The sequence below is a fragment of the Bombina bombina genome, chromosome 2, assembly GCF_027579735.1.
Source record: "Bombina bombina isolate aBomBom1 chromosome 2, aBomBom1.pri, whole genome shotgun sequence".
In the NCBI taxonomy this organism is placed as follows: Eukaryota; Metazoa; Chordata; class Amphibia; order Anura; family Bombinatoridae; genus Bombina; species Bombina bombina.
Window position 1 is genome coordinate 779,891,709 of NC_069500.1, and position 21,735 is coordinate 779,913,443.

The 21,735-nt window shown below is 40.6% G+C and overlaps 1 protein-coding gene across 3 annotated transcripts in view; it reads right to left on the reverse strand.

Annotated features, from left to right (window-relative positions):
• Positions 1-21,735, reverse strand: part of PDE4C (phosphodiesterase 4C) — a 499,380-nt gene that overhangs the window by 218,723 nt on the left and 258,922 nt on the right. The window contains exon 1 of one of the 3 annotated variants that reach the window (XM_053702946.1): positions 21,107-21,735. This exon is cut by the window's right edge and continues 496 nt beyond it. The exons of the other annotated variants lie outside the window; for them this stretch is intronic. Within the exon in view, the coding sequence (XP_053558921.1) occupies positions 21,107-21,237 (131 nt within the window). The 5' untranslated portion in view covers positions 21,238-21,735. The remainder of the gene's footprint in view (positions 1-21,106) is intronic. 3 annotated transcript variants of the gene reach the window in all.

The window sequence follows — 21,735 nt, forward strand, 5'->3', positions numbered from 1 at the left end:
AATCAAACTAATTATTAAAAACATTTTAAAATATTGCAACGTGGCTGGCGACTAGTGTCACATGTTTTGCCTCTGACTGACCATGTACAGCTATAGGGCAGACATTATGCGCCTGATCCTATAAAGCTCTCTGGGCTTGTAAGATTCTATAACAAATCTCGCCAGTACTATGAAGTTCCTGTCCTAATTCTATAAAGACAATTTTTACCAAGAGGACATTGTGTCTCGCAAAGGGGTGTACACCGCTTTTAAATATGTAAAGGCCAGGGCCGGATTTACAGCCCAGGTGCCTGTAGGCACCAAAATCTGAAGTGCACCCCAGACACCGATGTGCTGGTGACCTTAACTAATATGGCTGCTGGCATATTACACACACCTCTGCATATTACACCCAGTGCTATCTCAGTATATTACACACACCTCTGCATATTACACCCAGTGCTATCTCAGTATATTACACACACCTCTGCATATTACACCCAGTGCTATATCTGTATATTACACATGCCTCTGCATAATACACCTAGTGCCATCTCAGTATATTACACACACCTCTGTATATTACACCTAGTGCCATCTCAGTATATTACACACACCTCTGCATATTACACCTAGTGCCATCTCAGTATATTACACACACCTCTGCATATTACACCCAGTGCAATCTCAGTATATTACACACACCTCTGCATAATACACCTAGTGCCATCTCAGTATATTACACACACCTCTGCATATTACACCTAGTGCCATCTTAGTATATTACACACACCTCTGTATATTACACCTAGTGCCATCTCAGTATATTACACACACCTCTGCATATTACACCTAGTGCCATCTCAGTATATTACACACACCTCTGCATATTACACCTAGTGCCATCTCAGTATATTACACACACCTCTGCATATTACACCCAGTGCTATCTCAGTATATTACACACACCTCTGCATATTACACCTAGTGCCATCTCAGTATATTACATACACCTCTGCATATTACACTTAGTGCCATCTCAGTATATTACACACACCTCTGCATATTACACCCAGTGCTATCTCAGTATATTACACACACCTCTGCATATTACACCTAGTGCCATCTCTGTATATTACACACACCTCTGCATAATACACCCAGTGCTATCTCTGTATATTACACATGCCTCTGCATAATACACCTAGTGCCATCTCAGTATATTACACACACCTCTGCATATTACACCTAGTGCCATCTCAGTATATTACACACACCTCTGCATATTACACCTAGTGCCATCTCAGTATATTACACACACCTCTGTTTATTAAACCTAGTGCCATCTCAGTATATTACACACACCTCTGCATATTACACCTAGTGCCATCTCAGTATATTACACACACCTCTGTATATTACACCTAGTGCCATCTCAGTATATTACACACACCTCTGCATACTACACCCAGTGCTATCTCTGTATATTACACATGCCTCTGCATAATACACCTAGTGCTATCTCAGTATATTACACACACCTCTGCATATTACACCTAGTGCCATCTCAGTATATTACACACACCTCTGCCTATTGCACCTAGTGCCATCTCAGTATATTACACACGACTCTGCATATTACACACACCTCTGCATAATACACCAAGTGCAATCTCAGTATATTACACACACCTCTGCATATTACACCTATTGCCATCTCAGTATATTACACACACCACTGGATATTACACCTAGTGCCATCTCAGTATATTACACACACCTCTGCATATTACACCTATTGCCATCTCAGTATATTTCACACACCACTGGATATTACACCTAGTGCTATCTCAGTATATTACACACACCTCTGCATAATACACCAAGTGCCATCTCAGTATATTACACACACCTCTGCTTATTACACCTAGTGCCATCTCAGTATATTACACACACCTCTGTATATTACACCTAGTGCCATCTCAGTATATTACACACACACTTCTGCATATTACACCTAGTGCCATCTCAGTATATTACATACACCTCTGCATATTACACTTAGTGCCATCTCAGTATATTACACACACCTCTGCATATTACACCTAGTGCCATCTCAGTATATTACACACACCACTGTATATTACACCTAGTGCCATCTCAGTATATTACACACACCTCTGTATATTACACCTAGTGCCATCTCAGTATATTACACACACCTCTGCATATTACACCTAGTGCCATCTCAGTATATTACACACACCTCTGTATATTACACCTAGTAACATCTCCGTATATTACACACACCTCTGCATATTACACCCAGTGCTATCTCTGTATATTACACACGCCTCTGCATAATACACCTAGTGCCATCTCAGTATATTACACACACCTCTGCATATTACACCTAGTGCCATCTCAGTATATTACACACACCTCTGCATATTACACCCAGTGCTATCTCTGTATGTTACACATGCCTCTGCATAATACACCTAGTGCCATCTCAGTATATTACACACACCTCTGCATATTACACCTAGTGCCATCTCAGTATATTACACACACCTCTGCATATTACACCTAGTGCCATCTCAGTATATTACACACAGCTCTGCATAATACACTGAGTGAAATCTCAGTATATTACACACACCTCTGCATATTACACCTAGTGCCATCTCAGTATATTACACACACCTCTGCCTATTACACCTAGTGCCATCTCAGTATATTACACACAACTCTGCATATTACACACACCTCTGCATAATACACCTAGTGCTATCTCAGTATATTACATACACCTCTGCATATTACACTTAGTGCCATCTCAGTATATTACATACACCTCTGCATATTACACCTAGTGCCATCTCAGTATATTACACACACCTCTGCATATTACACCTAGTGCCATCTCAGTATATTACACACACCTCTGTATATTACACCTAGTGCCATCTCAGTATATTACACACACCTCTGCATATTACACTTAGTGCCATCTCAGTATATTACACACACCTCTGTATATTACACCTAGTTCCATCTCAGTATATTACACACACCTCTGCATATTACACCTAGTGCCATCTCAGTATATTACACACACATCTGGATATTACACCTAGTGCCATCTCAGTATATTACACACACCTCTGCATATTACACTTAGTGCCATCTCAGTATATTACACACGCCTCTGCATATTACACTTAGTGCCATCTCAGTATATTACACACACCTCTGTATATTACACCTAGTGCCATCTCAGTATATTACACACACCTCTGCTTATTACACCTAGTGCCATCTCAGTATATTACACACACACCTCTGCATATTACACTTAGTACCATCTCAGTATATTACACACAGACACCTCTGTATATTACACCTAGTGCCATCTCAGTATATTACACACACCTCTGTATATTACACCTAGTGCCATCTCAGTATATTACACACACCTCTGCTTATTACACCTAGTGCCATCTCAGTATATTACACACACACCTCTGCATATTACACTTAGTGCCATCTCAGTATATTACACACACCTCTGTATATTACACCTAGTGCCATCTCAGTATATTACACACACCTCTGCATATTACACCTTGTGCCATCTCAGTATATTACACACACCTCTGTATATTACACCTAGTGCCATCTCAGTATATTACACACACCCCTGCATATTACACCCAGTGCTATATCTGTATATTATACACGCCTCTGCATAATACACCTAGTGCCATCTCAGTATATTACACACACCTCTGCATATTACACCTAGTGCCATCTCAGTATATTACACACACCTCTGCATATTACACCCAGTGCTATATCTGTATATTACACATGCCTCTGCATAATACACCTAGTGCCATCTCAGTATATTACACACACCTCTGCATATTACACCTAGTGCCATCTCAGTATATTACACACACCTCTGCATATTACACCCAGTGCTATCTCTGTATATTACACATGCCTCTGCATAATACACCTAGTGCCATCTCAGTATATTACACACACCTCTGCATATTACACCTAGTGCCATCTCAGTATATTACACACACCTCTGCATATTACACCTAGTGCCATCTCAGTATATTACACACACCTCTGCATAATACACTGAGTGAAATCTCAGTATATTACACACACCTCTGCATATTACACCTAGTGCCATCTCAGTATATTACACACACCTCTGCCTATTACACCTAGTGCCATCTCAGTATATTACACACAACTCTGCATATTACACCTAGTGCCATCTCAGTATATTACACACACCTCTGTATATTACACCTAGTGCCATCTCAGTATATTACACACACCTCTGCATAATACACCTAGTGCCATCTCAGTATATTACACACACCTCTGCATAATACACCGAGTGCAATCTCAGTATATTACACACACCACTGGATATTACATCTAGTGCTATCTCAGTATATTACACACACCTCTGCATATTACACCTAGTGCCATCTCAGTATATTACACACACACTTCTGCATATTACACCTAGTGCCATCTCAGTATATTACATACACCTCTGCATATTACACTTAGTGCCATCTCAGTATATTACATACACCTCTGCATATTACACCTAGTGTCATCTCAGTATATTACACACACCTCTGCATATTACACCTAGTGCCATCTCAGTATATTACACACACCTCTGTATATTACACCTAGTGCCATCTCAGTATATTACACACACCTCTGCATATTACACTTAGTGCCATCTCAGTATATTACACACACCTCTGTATATTACACGTAGTGCCATCTCAGTATATTACACACACCTCTGCATATTACACCTAGTGCCATCTCAGTATATTACACACACCTCTGTATATTACACCTAGTGCCATCTCAGTATATTACACACACCTCTGCATATTACACTTAGTGCCATCTCAGTATATTACACACACCTCTGCATATTACATTTAGTGCCATCTCAGTATATTACACACACCTCTGTATATTACACCTAGTGCCATCTCAGTATATTACACACACCTCTGCTTATTACACCTAGTGCCATCTCAGTATATTACACACACCTCTGTATATTACACCTAGTGCCATCTCAGTATATTACACACACACCTCTGCATATTACACTTAGTGCCATCTCTGTATATTACACACAGACACCTCTGTATATTACACCTAGTGCCATCTCAGTATATTACACACACCTCTGTATATTACACCTAGTGCCATCTCAGTATATTACACACACATCTGCTTATTACACCTAGTGCCATCTCAGTATATTAAACACACACCTCTGCATATTACACTTAGTGCCATCTCAGTATATTACACACACCTCTGTATATTACACCTAGTGCCATCTCAGTGTATTACACACACCTCTACATATTACACCTAGTGCCATCTCAGTATATTACACACACCTCTGTATATTACACCTAGTGCCATCTCAGTATATTACACACACCTCTGCATATTACACCTAGTGCCATCTCAGTATATTACACACACCTCTGCATATTACACCCAGTGCTATCTCTGTATATTACACACGCCTCTGCATAATACACCTAGTGTCATCTCAGTATATTACACACACCTCTGCATATTACACCTAGTGCCATCTCAGTATATTACACACACCTCTGCATATTACACCCAGTGCTATCTCTGTATATTACACATGCCTCTGCATAATACACCTAGTGCCATCTCAGTATATTACACACACCTCTGCATATTACACCTAGTGCCATCTCAGTATATTACACACACCTCTGCATATTACACCTAGTGCCATCTCAGTATATTACACACACCTCTGCATAATACACTGAGTGAAATCTCAGTATATTACACACACCTCTGCATATTACACCTAGTGCCATCTCAGTATATTACACACACCTCTGCATATTACACCTAGTGCCATCTCAGTATATTACACACAACTCTGCATATTACACACACCTCTGCATAATACACCGAGTGCAATCTCAGTATATTACACACACCTCTGCATATTACACCTATTGCCATCTCAGTATATTACACACACCACTGGATATTACATCTAGTGCTATCTCAGTATATTACACACACCTCTGCATAATACACCTAGTGCCATCTCAGTATATTACACACACCTCTCCTTTTTACACCTAGTGCCATCTCAGTATATTACACACACCTCTGCATATTACACCTAGTGCCATCTCAGTATATTACACACACACTTCTGCATATTACACCTAGTGCCATCTCAGTATATTACATACACCTCTGCATATTACACTTAGTGCCATCTCAGTATATTACATACACCTCTGCATATTACACCTATTGCCATCTCAGTATATTACACACACCACTGGATATTACATCTAGTGCTATCTCAGTATATTACACACACCTCTGCATAATACACCTAGTGCCATCTCAGTATATTACACACACCTCTGCTTATTACACCTAGTGCCATCTCAGTATATTACACACACCTCTGCATATTACACCTAGTGCCATCTCAGTATATTACACACACACTTCTGCATATTACACCTAGTGCCATCTCAGAATATTACATACACCTCTGCATATTACACTTAGTGCCATCTCAGTATATTACATACACCTCTGCATATTACACCTAGTGCCATCTCAGTATATTACACACACCTCTGCATAATACACCTAGTGCCATCTCAGTATATTACACACACCTCTGTATATTACACCTAGTGCCATCTCAGTATATTACACACACCTCTGCATATTACACTTAGTGCCATCTCAGTATATTACACACACCTCTGTATATTACACCTAGTGCCATCTCAGTATATTACACACACCTCTGTATATTACACCTAGTGCCATCTCAGTATATTACACACACCTCTGCTTATTACACCTAGTGCCATCTCAGTATATTACACACACACCTCTGCATATTACACTTAGTGCCATCTCAGTATATTACACACACCTCTGTATATTACACCTAGTGCCATCTCAGTATATTACACACACCTCTGCTTATTACACCTAGTGCCATCTCAGTATATTACACACACCTCTGCTTATTACACCTAGTGCCATCTCAGTATATTACACACACCTCTGCTTATTACACCTAGTGCCATCTCAGTATATTACACACACCTCTGCTTATTACACCTAGTGCCATCTCAGTATATTACACACACACCTCTGCATATTACACTTAGTGCCATCTCAGTATATTACACACACCTCTGTATATTACACCTAGTGCCATCTCAGTATATTACACACACCTCTGCTTATTACACCTAATGCCATCTCAGTATATTACACACACCTCTGTATATTACACCTAGTGCCATCTCAGTATATTACACACACCTCTGCTTATTACACCTAGTGCCATCTCAGTATATTACACACACCTCTGCATAATACTCCTACCTAGTGCCATCTCAGTATATTACACACACCTCTGCATATTACACTTAGTGCCATCTCAGTATATTACACACAGACACCTCTGTACATTACACCTAGTGCCATCTCAGTATATTACACACACACCTCTGCATATTACACTTAGTGCCATCTAAGTATATTACACACACCTCTGCATATTACACCTAGTGCCATCTCTGTATATTACACACACCTCTGTATACTACACCCAGTGCCTACTCTGTATATTAAACACTTCTCTGCATATAACACAACACACATCTGTATATTACACCCAATGCCATCCCTGCATAAAACGCACATCACTGTATATGACATACATCTCTACACATAAGCCCCGCGGGCCCCTCTCCCACTGCCCTATACTGCGCCATCTCCCTACATCAACCAGCCCCAGTTAGCTTAGGTCGGTGCCATCTTGTCTCCTCTCACCTTTGTGTTCTTGCAGCAGGACCTATTACCGTAGACAATCCGCATCCATCCGGGGCTTATGGGGGCGGCGGCAGAGTAGAGCTTGGGGCCAGATACGGGGAAAGGCCTTTAGAGCCAAAAGCTGGCCGTATGACTGTAGGGCGGACTCACGATTTCACAGTGGGACCAAGACTTATGAACCTTTCTCCCCTGACTGGCACATGCCCTATGCCCCTTTTCACCCCTCTACTGAAAGGTGCACTACCTTAACAAAGATGGCCACTGCCATCTTAATTAAGGTTACTGGTATTTATAATAGGCAGAGACAGGCACCCCTCTATGGAGGGCGCATGTAGGCACATTCCTACTCTGCCTTATTATAAATCCGGAAAAGGGGGAGTTGGAGGTGGCGCCTACGGCTATCTATCTGGAGTATGAGGTCCTATTAAACCTGTGTCCTAAATGTGGCTAATTGCATACATTCTAATTAGGTGAAAAAAATGTTTGTATCAATATGTGCCAAATGGCTAAATAATAGACCATAAATTGGTCAATGTGGATGAATAACAAATAACATAAAATAGCTGAGTGAATCAAACAATGTTTAATAATAAATGAATAAATAAAATATTTTAAAAATTGACAGTCGTTAGTACCAATGTGTATACACCATAAAGCAACAGGACATCAAACTATAAAATATGTATGACTAATATACAAGCAGAAATATATCTATATGAGACTGTTATCACACATAGTGGATTGAATGCAATATCGTAGAATGAATATGCGCTAAATTGTAGCAATATAAACAGGTGTAGTCCAATTAACAATAACAAGCTAGTTCCACCAAAGGTGCAAATGAATGATTATAATATGAACCAAAAAATCAGAACTAAAATATCACTAGACACATTAGGCTCAGAAAAGGTAAAAAAATTGCTGCAGCAAAAAAGGTGGTGTGACGGTTAAAAATGACCGCATCCAAAGTTAAAAATACCGTATGGAAAAAAATGAAAGTTAATACACAAAAATAGAAAAAGTCTGAACAATGTATAAAATGTCTATACCATAAAAATTATTGAACCTTGAGATATCTGGGTGTCTTTCAAATCCCACGTCGATAAAATCCTTGTAGAGTTATTAGTGCATATATAAATGCTAAAATGCAAGTGTTATTATATCCCAGGCGTCTTTACTAGATATCCCTTAAGGCTGGTTAGCAAAGCAGCTTTCAGTATAACACACGTTAGTGTAAGAGCGGGTGTACCTTTTAACGCTCGTTCAAAAATAACATAGGTTTGTACCTATCCAGGGGGTATGTATAAGATCAGACTGTTCTGCCCCTTATAAATGATATGTGTATTTCAGCACCTACAGGGATTCAGATTCTCTTACCCTGTTGGTGCCGGGCTTTTTCAAATTCAAGCGGTGGCTTCAGACTAATAGCCGGATGTTCCTGGACTTCAGCCAAACCCAATCTTTAAGCTGATTACTCTGTTTGTAGCAGGTTCTGGTCTAACCCCTTGCAGGTAATTCGTTTTGAATGTGCTCCTATCGTACAGTGTGATAATTTCTGTACTCACAAAGGGACAGTCTTGGGAGAGAAATTGCTCACTTCAACTGGCCAGTTGATTTCAAGGTTATGAGCTATGAGCTGGTTGTCTTCTACGCGTTTCGGCTTAAGAACCGCAAGCCTTTGACACTTGGAGCTTGATAAATTGGCCTCTATAACTAAACAGCTGACACAACACCCTTTTTTAACACCTATAACGATTCCATTTTCACACTATAACCACATTCCTATTTTACAACTTGCTAGATGGAATATTACCACAATGATTGTTTTAAAATTGGAAAGAATCTTACCACAGTACTAACATTTAATCAATGGGAAGTAAAGGAACATTTCACTTCCTGTAGTGGTATTTAAAAGTAGGCTCATTTTTAAAGGGGCATTTAACACTTTGAGATGGTAATATAAAATGATAAATCACATATGTAAAAAAACTCTGCAATATACATTCATTATATATTTTGTCCCCTTTTCCTGTAATTCAATTCTGAAATTGTGAGTTTTTCAGTTCCTGTTAAAAATGGAAGCTCAGAACACTGTTATATTCCACACAGCCATTGGGTGCACTCTCTAGTGACCTATTTATAACTGTCCCTAATTGGCCACAGCATAGAAGGTAACCTAAGTTACAACGTGGCAGCTCCCATTGTTTAATAGACACTAAAACTTTACACTTATATTTCAGTATTTAAACAGCTAATGAAGCTTGAAAATATACATCTACATGTTATTCTCAGACTAAACTTTTCTTTGAATGCATCGTTCTACCTAGCATTTATTTAGTGTTTAATGTCCCTTGAAGCTTACAAACGTGTACGTCAACTCAGAAAAAAACATCCTTACTTCTTCTTTACTTCTGAAAGTATAGAAAACCTTGCATTTTCATAAAAACATTGGCTTTGATGCCAGATAATAAGAATAGGAGGCCTATTGAGTCTCCTCATATTCCCTTCTAAATTCCAGTCTTAAAGGGACATATTATGGTATTATACCAGGGGAGCCCATACTTGAATGAGATGGGGCCTACTTTTTTTGTGCAGTTTGTCAAACAGCAGCTGCATATATATGATCCCATTGCCAATCCCTTTACAGTCTTTTTTTCTTACTGTCCTTATTGGAAGTCTAGTTTTATGAATCAACCCTGACTTCTATAGACTATAAAGAATTACTAAGACAAATGACTGAACCTACTGTCATGTGACTTGAGATCATAAACTACTCTTCTGGTATTACTCTTTTTGTAAAATGCTTTCTGCTCCATCTATGTTAAATCCCTTAATACACTTAGGTATCTATCACATCATCTCTCTCCATTACCTCCGTTAAAGGAACAATATAGTGAAAAAAGGGCATGTTTTAATTTGTAAGAGCATGTCCTTTCTCCAACATAGGTGTGTCCGGTCCACAGCGTCATCCTTACTTGTGGGATATTCTCTTCCCCAACAGGAAATGGCAAAGAGCCCAGCAAAGCTGGTCACATGATCCCTCCTAGGCTCCGCCTTCCCCAGTCATTCTCTTTGCCGTTGTACAGGCAACATCTCCACGGAGATGGCTTAGAGTTTTTTAGTGTTTAACTGTAGTTTTTATTATTCAATCAAGAGTTTGTTATTTTAAAATAGTGCTGGTATGTACTATTTACTCTGAAACAGAAAAGAGATGAAGATTTCTGTTTGTAAGAGGAAAATGATTTTAGCAACCGTTACTAAAATCGATGGCTGTTCCACACAGGACTGTTGAGAGGAATTAACTTCAGTTGGGGGAACAGTGAGCAGACTTTTGCTGCTTGAGGTATGACACATTCTAACAAGACGATGTAATGCTGGAAGCTGTCATTTTCCCTATGGGATCCGGTAAGCCATTTTTATTACAGAAAGAAAAAAAGGGCTTCACAAGGGCTTTCTAAGACTGTAGACATTTTCTGGGCTAAATCGATTTATATTTTATACTCCATAGCCTTGAGGAATTATTTTAATCTTGGGAATTATGTAAAATAACCGGCAGGCACTGTATTGGACACCTTATTCTCTAGGGGCTTTCCCTAATCATAGGCAGAGTCTCATTTTCGCGCCTGTATTGCGCACTTGTTTTTGAGAAGCATGACATGCAGATGCATGTGTGAGGAGCTCTGATACATAGAAAAGACTTTCTGAAGGCGTCATTTGGTATCGTATTCCCCTTTGGGCTTGGTTGGGTCTCAGCAAAGCAGATACCAGGGACTGTAAAGGGGTTAAATATAAAAACGGCTCCGGTTCCGTTATTTTAAGGGTTAAAGCTTCCAAATTTGGTGTGCAATACTTTTAAGGCTTTAAGACACTGTGGTGAAATTTTGGTGAATTTTGAACAATTCCTTCATACTTTTTCGCAATTGCAGTAATAAAGTGTGTTCAGTTTAAAATTTAAAGTGACAGTAACGGTTTAATTTAAAACGTTTTTTGTACTTTGTTATCAAGTTTTTGCCTGTTTAACATGTCTGAACTACCAGATAGACTGTGTTCTGAATGTGGGGAAGCCAAGGTTCCTTCTCATTTAAATAGATGTGATTTATGTGACACAAAATTTAGAGAAAATGATGCCCAAGATGATTCCTCAAGTGGGGGGAGTAAGCATGGTACTGCATCATCCCCTCCTTCGTCTACACCAGTCTTGCCCACACAGGAGGCCCCTAGTACATCTAGCGCGCCAATACTCCTTACTATGCAACAATTAACGGCTGTAATGGATAATTCTATCAAAAACATTTTAGCCAAAATGCCCACTTATCAGCGAAAGCGCGACTGCTCTGTTTTAGAAAATACTGAAGAGCATGAGGACGCTGATGATATTGGTTCTGAAGGGCCCCTACACCAATCTGAGGGGGCCAGGGAGGTTTTGTCTGAGGGAGAAATTTCAGATTCAGGGAAAATTTCTCAACAAGCTGAACCTGATGTGATTACATTTAAATTTAAATTGGAACATCTCCGCGCTCTGCTTAAGGAGGTGTTATCCACTCTGGATGATTGTGAGAATTTGGTCATTCCAGAGAAACTATGTAAAATGGACAAGTTCCTAGAGGTCCCGGGGCCCCCCGAAGCTTTTCCTATACCCAAGCGGGTGGCGGACATTGTAAATAAAGAATGGGAAAGGCCCGGTATACCTTTCGTCCCTCCCCCCATATTTAAAAAATTGTTTCCTATGGTCGACCCCAGAAAGGACTTATGGCAGACAGTCCCCAAGGTCGAGGGGGCGGTTTCTACTCTAAACAAACGCACCACTATACCCATAGAAGATAGTTGTGCTTTCAAAGATCCTATGGATAAAAAATTAGAAGGTTTGCTTAAAAAGATGTTTGTTCAGCAAGGTTACCTTCTACAACCAATTTCATGCATTGTTCCTGTCACTACAGCCGCGTGTTTCTGGTTCGATGAGCTAGAAAAGGCGATCAATGATAATTCTTCTTCTTATGAGGAGATTATGGACAGAATTCGTGCTCTCAAATTGGCTAATTCTTTCACCCTAGACGCCACTTTGCAATTGGCTAGGTTAGCGGCGAAAAATTCTGGTTTTGCTATTGTGGCGCGCAGAGCGCTTTGGTTAAAATCTTGGTCAGCGGATGCGTCTTCCAAGAACAAATTGCTTAACATTCCTTTCAAGGGGAAAACGCTGTTTGGCCCTGACTTGAAAGAGATTATCTCTGATATCACTGGGGGCAAGGGCCACGCCCTTCCTCAGGATAGGTCTTTCAAGGCCAAAAATAAACCTAATTTTCGTCCCTTTCGCAGAAACGGACCAGCCCCAAGTGCTACGTCCTCTAAGCAAGAGGGTAATACTTCTCAAGCCAAGCCAGCCTGGAGACCAATGCAAGGCTGGAACAAAGGAAAGCAGGACAAGAAACCTGCCACTGCTACCAAGACAGCATGAGATGTTGGCCCCCGATCCGGGACCGGATCTGGTGGGGGGCAGACTCTCTCTCTTCGCTCAGGCTTGGGCAAGAGATGTTCTGGATCCTTGGGCGCTAGAAATAGTCTCCCAAGGTTATCTTCTGGAATTCAAGGGGCTTCCCCCAAGGGGGAGGTTCCACAGGTCTCAATTGTCTTCAGACCACATAAAAAAACAGGCATTCTTACATTGTGTAGAAGACCTGTTAAAAATGGGAGTGATTCATCCTGTTCCATTAGGAGAACAAGGGATGGGGTTCTACTCCAATCTGTTCGTAGTTCCCAAAAAAGAGGGAACATTCAGACCAATCTTAGATCTCAAGATCCTAAACAAGTTTCTCAAGGTTCCATCGTTCAAAATGGAAACCATTCGAACTATTCTTCCTTCCATCCAGGAAGGTCAATTCATGACCACGGTGGATTTAAAGGATGCGTATCTACATATTCCTATCCACAAGGAACATCATCGGTTCCTAAGGTTCGCATTCCTGGACAAGCATTACCAGTTTGTGGCACTTCCGTTCGGATTAGCCACTGCTCCAAGGATTTTCACAAAGGTACTAGGGTCCCTTCTAGCGGTGCTAAGACCAAGGGGCATTGCAGTAGTACCTTACTTGGACGACATTCTGATTCAAGCGTCGTCCCTTCCTCTAGCAAAGGCTCACACGGACATTGTCCTGGCCTTTCTCAGATCTCACGGGTGGAAAGTGAACGCAGAAAAAAGTTCTCTGTCTCCGTCAACAAGGGTTCCCTTCTTGGGAACAATAATAGACTCCTTAGAAATGAGGATTTTTCTGACAGAGGCCAGAAAATCAAAACTTCTGAACTCTTGTCAAATACTTCATTCTGTTCCTCTTCCTTCCATAGCGCAGTGCATGGAAGTAATAGGTTTGATGGTAGCGGCAATGGACATAGTTCCTTTTGCACGCATTAATCTAAGACCATTACAACTGTGCATGCTCAGTCAGTGGAATGGGGACTATACAGACTTGTCTCCGACGATACAAGTAAATCAGAGGACCAGAGATTCACTCCGTTGGTGGCTGTCCCTGGACAACCTGTCACAGGGGATGAGCTTCCGCAGACCAGAGTGGGTCATTGTCACGACCGACGCCAGTCTGGTGGGCTGGGGCGCGGTCTGGGGACCCCTGAAAGCTCAGGGTCTTTGGTCTCGGGAAGAATCTCTTCTACCGATAAATATTCTGGAACTGAGAGCGATACTCAATGCTCTCAAGGCTTGGCCTCAGCTAGCAAAGGCCAAGTTCATACGGTTTCAATCAGACAACATGACGACTGTTGCGTACATCAACCATCAGGGGGGAACAAGGAGTTCCCTGGCGATGGAAGAAGTGACCAAAATCATTCAATGGGCGGAGACTCACTCCTGCCACTTGTCTGCAATCCACATCCCAGGAGTGGAAAATTGGGAAGCGGATTTTCTGAGTCGTCAGACATTTCATCCGGGGGAGTGGGAACTCCATCCGGAAATCTTTGCCCAAATCACTCAATTGTGGGGCATTCCAGACATGGATCTGATGGCCTCTCGTCAGAACTTCAAGGTTCCTTGCTACGGGTCCAGATCCAGGGATCCCAAGGCGACTCTAGTAGATGCACTAGTAGCACCTTGGACCTTCAAACTAGCTTATGTATTCCCGCCGTTTCCTCTCATCCCCAGGCTGGTAGCCAGGATCAATCAGGAGAGAGCATCGGTGATCTTGATAGCTCCTGCGTGGCCACGCAGGACTTGGTATGCAGACCTGGTGAATATGTCATCGGCTCCACCATGGAAGCTACCTTTGAGACGAGACCTTCTTGTTCAAGGTCCGTTCGAACATCCGAATCTGGTCTCACTCCAACTGACTGCTTGGAGATTGAACGCTTGATCTTATCAAAGCGAGGGTTCTCAGATTCTGTCATTGATACTCTTGTTCAGGCCAGAAAGCCTGTAACTAGAAAAATTTACCACAAAATATGGAAAAAATATATCTGTTGGTGTGAATCTAAAGGATTCCCTTGGGACAAGGTAAAAATTCCTAAGATTCTATCCTTCCTTCAAGAAGGTTTGGAGAAAGGATTATCTGCTAGTTCCTTGAAGGGACAGATTTCTGCCTTGTCTGTGTTACTTCACAAAAAACTGGCAGCTGTGCCAGATGTTCAAGCTTTTGTTCAGGCTCTGGTTAGAATCAAGCCTGTTTACAAACCTTTGACTCCTCCTTGGAGTCTCAATTTAGTTCTTTCAGTTCTTCAGGGGGTTCCGTTTGAACCCTTACATTCCGTTGATATTAAGTTATTATCTTGGAAAGTTTTGTTTTTGGTTGCAATTTCTTCTGCTAGAAGAGTTTCAGAATTATCTGCTCTGCAGTGTTCTCCTCCTTATCTGGTGTTCCATGCAGATAAGGTGGTTTTACGTACTAAACCTGGTTTTCTTCCGAAAGTTGTTTCTAACAAAAACATTAACCAGGAGATAGTCGTGCCTTCTTTGTGTCCGAATCCAGTTTCAAAGAAGGAACGTTTGTTGCACAATTTGGATGTTGTTCGTGCTCTAAAATTCTATTTAGATGCTACAAAGGATTTTAGACAAACATCTTCCTTGTTTGTTGTTTATTCTGGTAAAAGGAGAGGTCAAAAAGCAACTTCTACCTCTCTCTCTTTTTGGCTTAAAAGCATCATCAGATTGGCTTACGAGACTGCCGGACGGCAGCCTCCTGAAAGAATCACAGCTCATTCCACTAGGGCTGTGGCTTCCACATGGGCCTTCAAGAACGAGGCTTCTGTTGATCAGATATGTAAGGCAGCGACTTGGTCTTCACTGCACACTTTTACTAAATTTTACAAATTTGATACTTTTGCTTCTTCTGAGGCTATTTTTGGGAGAAAGGTTTTGCAAGCCGTGGTGCCTTCCATCTAGGTGACCTGATTTGCTCCCTCCCTTCATCCGTGTCCTAAAGCTTTGGTATTGGTTCCCACAAGTAAGGATGACGCCGTGGACCGGACACACCTATGTTGGAGAAAACAGAATTTATGTTTACCTGATAAATTACTTTCTCCAACGGTGTGTCCGGTCCACGGCCCGCCCTGGTTTTTTAATCAGGTCTGATAATTTATTTTCTTTAACTACAGTCACCACGGTATCATATGGTTTCTCCTATGCAAATATTCCTCCTTTACGTCGGTCGAATGACTGGGGAAGGCGGAGCCTAGGAGGGATCATGTGACCAGCTTTGCTGGGCTCTTTGCCATTTCCTGTTGGGGAAGAGAATATCCCACAAGTAAGGATGACGCCGTGGACCGGACACACCGTTGGAGAAAGTAATTTATCAGGTAAACATAAATTCTGTTTTTCCCCACTACAGGGAGTGCAGAATTATTAGTCAAGTTGTATTTTTGAGGATTAATTTTATTATTGAACAACAACCATGTTCTCAATGAACCCAAAAAACTCATTAATATCAAAGCTGAATAGTTTTGGAAGTAGTTTTTAGTTTGTTTTTAGTTATAGCTATTTTAGGGGGATATCTGTGTGTGCAGGTGACTATTACTGTGCATAATTATTAGGCAACTTAACAAAAAACAAATATATACCCATTTCAATTATTTATTTTTACCAGTGAAACCAATATAACATCTCAACATTCACAAATATACATTTCTGACATTCAAAAACAAAACAAAAACAAATCAGTGACCAATATAGCCACCTTTCTTTGCAAGGACACTCAAAAGCCTGCCATCCATGGATTCTGTCAGTGTTTTGATCTGTTCACCATCAAAATTGCGTGCAGCAGCAACCACAGCCTCCCAGACACTGTTCAGAGAGGTGTACTGTTTTCCCTCCTTGTAAATCTCACATTTGATGATGGACCAAAGGTTCTCAATGGGGTTCAGATCAGGTGAACAAGGAGGCCATGTCATTAGATTTTCTTCTTTTATACCCTTTCTTGCCAGCCACACTGTGGAGTACTTGGACGTGTGTGATGGAGCATTGTCCTGCATGAAAATCATGTTTTTCTTGAAGGATGCAGACTTCTTCCTGTACCACTGCTTGAAGAAGGTGTCTTCCAGAAACTGGCAGTAGGACTGGGAGTTGAGCTTGACTCCATCCTCAACCCGAAAAGGCCCCACAAGCTCATCTTTGATGATACCAGCCCAAACCAGTACTCCACCTCCACCTTGCTGGCGTCTGATTCGGACTGGAGCTCTCTGCCCTTTACCAATCCAGCCACGGGCCCATCCATCTGGCCCATCAAGACTCACTCTCATTTCATCAGTCCATAAAACCTTAGAAAAATCAGTCTTGAGATATTTCTTGGCCCAGTCTTGACGTTTCAGATTGTGTGTCTTGTTCAGTGGTGGTCGTCTTTCAGCCTTTCTTACCTTGGCCATGTCTCTGAGTATTGCACACCTTGTGCTTTTGGGCACTCCAGTGATGTTGCAGCTCTGAAATATGGCCAAACTGATGGCAAGTGGCATCTTGGCAGCTGCACGCTTGACTTTTCTCAGTTCATGGGCAGTTATTTTGCGCCTTGGTTTTTCCACACGCTTCTTGCGACCCTGTTGACTATTTTGAATGAAATGCTTGATTGTTCGATGATCACGCTTCAGAAGCTTTGCAATTTTAAGAGTGCTGCATCCCTCTGCAAGATATCTCACTATTTTTTACTTTTCTGAGCCTGTCAAGTCCTTCTTTTGACCCATTTTGCCAAAGGAAAGGAAGTTGCCTAATAATTATGCACACCTGATATAGGGTGTTGATGTCATTAGACCACACCCCTTCTCATTACAGAGATGCACATCACCTAATATGCTTAATTGGTAGTAGGCTTTCGAGCCTATACAGCTTGGAGTAAGACAATATGCATAAAGAGGATGATGTGGTCAAAATACTCATTTGCCTAATAATTCTGCACTCCCTGTATTAACCCTGATAATCTATGTGTTTAACCTCCGCAAAGTTGCTAGTTCCCCTTTGCAGGAGTTAAACACATAAATCTGCAGGGTCGATAGTGATAAAATGACATGCTTTAGCAAATAAGAGCACAACATTGTTTTAACTATAGTGAAGTAGTGATTTGTAGGCAAATAGGTTCTCTGCTTGAGAACGGCCCTTTCAGGCATTTTTTTTAAAAAGATTAAAATTTAGCTTATTTCATGATTCCCATAAATTCAATGGGGAACAGAATTCATAGCAATGAGTTCTGCAAGTCAATATAAAACATTGGGAAAGTCACATATAACAGAAGTTTACAAACTGCAAGAATCAATATGTACACAATGAATAATAGAAGTACTGGTAATGTGATTATTTTTACCTTGTTATTTATTGTGTTTCATGCAAATAAATAAAAGAAATAAGCAAACAAACAAATAAAGAACCCCTGAATGTATACCATAGCTTTATAGGAATTTTCTAGTGATGCACTTCTTTATTGTGTAAATATACAGTGCAAGGAATGGAGAGCCAAACCACATAGCTTCAGTGTAATTTAGCCTATATTTTGGCAACATTTTTACATTTTCAGTGACCTTTTTTCCATGTTTTGGACAAAACAGGCCAAAGCATTGACATAATAAAGCCAAGCAAGATGCAACTTTGATGCCATGATAATACTTCTGTCTGTTTACAGACCGTTCACCTGACAGACTTCTAGTAAAGCTACTTTTAAAATCAAACAGGATATGCACACTGTACAACAAAATATTCAAAACATTTAGGGGCATATTTATCAAGCTCTGTATGGAACTTGAGGCCCCTTGTTTCCGGCGAGCCTTCAGGAACAGAAGTTATGAAGCAGCGGTCTAAAGATCGCTGCTCCATAACTTGTCTGTCTGCTCTGAGGCGGCGGACAGAAATCAACTCAATAGAATACGATTGGGTTGATTGATACCCCCTGCTAGCACAACAATTGTCCGCAAATCTGCAGGGGGCGGCATTGCACCAGCAGTTCACAAGAACTGCTGGTGCAATGAATGTCGGCATTTATCGATGTGCAGCGGACATGATACCCTACTTCGTATCATGTCAGCTCGCACATTGATAAATATACCCCATCATCCGGATTGACGCCTAGAGAAACTGACATACCATTTTGGGGTATGTTGCTATCTTTGCAAGCGAAAGTTGAGAGTTTCTATCAGAGTCAAAAATGAATAAATCCATAGAACATTTACATTAAAGTGATGGTAAACTGAAAGGATTCGCTAATTACGATACGATTCTAAACTAAAAGTAAATATGAGTTTAATTCATCAAATGGCGTTTTGGCATGTTGCATTAAAAACCAACAACATTCCTTTGCGCATGCGTTAGCGACGTCACGCTGCTTCTAAGTGTTCATGACTTGCATGCACATTTTAATTGTGAAGACATAGCTGCCCACAGTTCATGGGATATGGAGAGTCATCGGAGTACATATTTTGAGCAATTAAACTTTTACAAACGATGAATTAGAAATTTATCAGCAATTTCATACTTAAAAATTACATATAGAGTTTTATTTTTTACATTTTTGAAATATATTGTGGGTGGAGCCAAGATCTAAGTAACTGTGTGAATAGAACATAGTAGAGGGGGCGGAGCATACAAATGAAGCAACATATCGGTAAGATTATAATTTATTATTGAAATAAAATTCAAATGAAAAAAAAATATATAGTGACTAATACCTACTTGTTACGTTTAAGAAGATTAGATGGTGTAAAATACTAAAAATTACCATCACTTTAAGGAGTGTTAAAGGGCAAAGTCAAAATGAAACATTTCATTATTCAGATAGAGCTTACAAAAAACAAAATATCCAATTTACATTTTCTCTTGGTATCTTTTATTAAAATTTAGGGCCTGATGCTAAAATCTCACCACCTTTCCATGAGCGCATACTGAGGTATGCTCAAGAGTGTGCATGTATCTTGAACATTATCTGGCAGCAGTGTTTATAACAATGTGTGTAACAATATTATTCGTATAGTGCAAGACGCTCCTAATCCTGCTTCATGGAAAAGAACTACATTTCAACAAAGGAGAAAAGAGATAAGATTGAGGGGCATATTTATCAAGCTCCGAATGGAGCTTGATGCCCCGTTTTTCTGGCGAGCCTACAGGCTCGCCAGAAACAGCAGTTATGAAGCAGCGGTCACAAAGACCGCTGCTCCATAACCTGTCTGCCTGCTTTGAGCAGGCAGACAGACATCGCAGGAAATCAACCCGATCGAGTACGATCGGGTTAATTGACACCCCCCTTCTGACGGCCTATTCTCCACGAGTCTGCAGGGGGCGGCGTTGCACCAGCAGCTCTTGTGAGCTGCTGGTGCAATGCTGTATACGGCGAGCGTATTGCTCTCCGTATTCAGCGAGGTCTGTCGGACCTCATCCACACTGTTGGATCAGGTCCGACAGACCTTGATAAATATGCCCCTGAGAATAGATGTAAAATGGAATTGGTTTTTAATTGTACATTTTGTCTAAATCATGAAAGTTTAATTTAGACTTAAATTTCCCTGCAAAATGAACACATTTTCATTGAAGTAATACAAGAAAATAGCATAGCCATACGAGTGCAAGTCAGGCTTCTCTCTCTCCCTCTCTGTCTCTCTATGTATATCTATATATATCTGTATCAGGAAATTGCAAGAGAGAAACCACAAAACAAAAGTCTTTCACCTTCATTTTTAACACATACATTTTTATGAGAAAGGGAAATAAAGAAATGGTTACCGTCTCTTCCTTTGCACAATATCAATTGGTCGGTTTACTGCACAAGGTGACCCATATATATTCCCATTAAAAACCTTCCGTCCGCAGCTGTCTGTCAGAGCCAGAAACCCACAGTTTGTAGGTAAACTCATATCCAGCGTTCAAGTTTTTTGTTATTATTTTTTTTTGAGGTTTGTTTTGTTATTCAGATCAAAAACTTAAAGTGCTAGAGAGCTTTTCAGCAAAATACAAAGCAGGGTTATGAGTACTAAACCGTCCCTGTGATATATATACCCTTTACATCGCCTTTTATAACGCTTTCTCATCTTTATACAAGCTTAAAAAAGTGGAAGAGTGATGTGTAGATCGTTCAAATTGTCTTTGCTTCTGTAACAAAGAGATAATAGGATTTGGGGAGGCATGTCCACTTACTAGTAACGTTTCCTACTTCAAGGAATATGCAGCCCTTCAGGAATTCTCTTACACTCTGTCATCATATAGAGAAGAAACTTGTAGTTCCACTATTGCTGACAGTAAAGCACAGTTAACTGTCAGCTAATCAATGTGTGCAAATAATCCATCAATTCCCCACCAAATGCATCCAGTAGCACAACACTTCCACTGATAAATTATGCCCAGCGCAGCAGCAG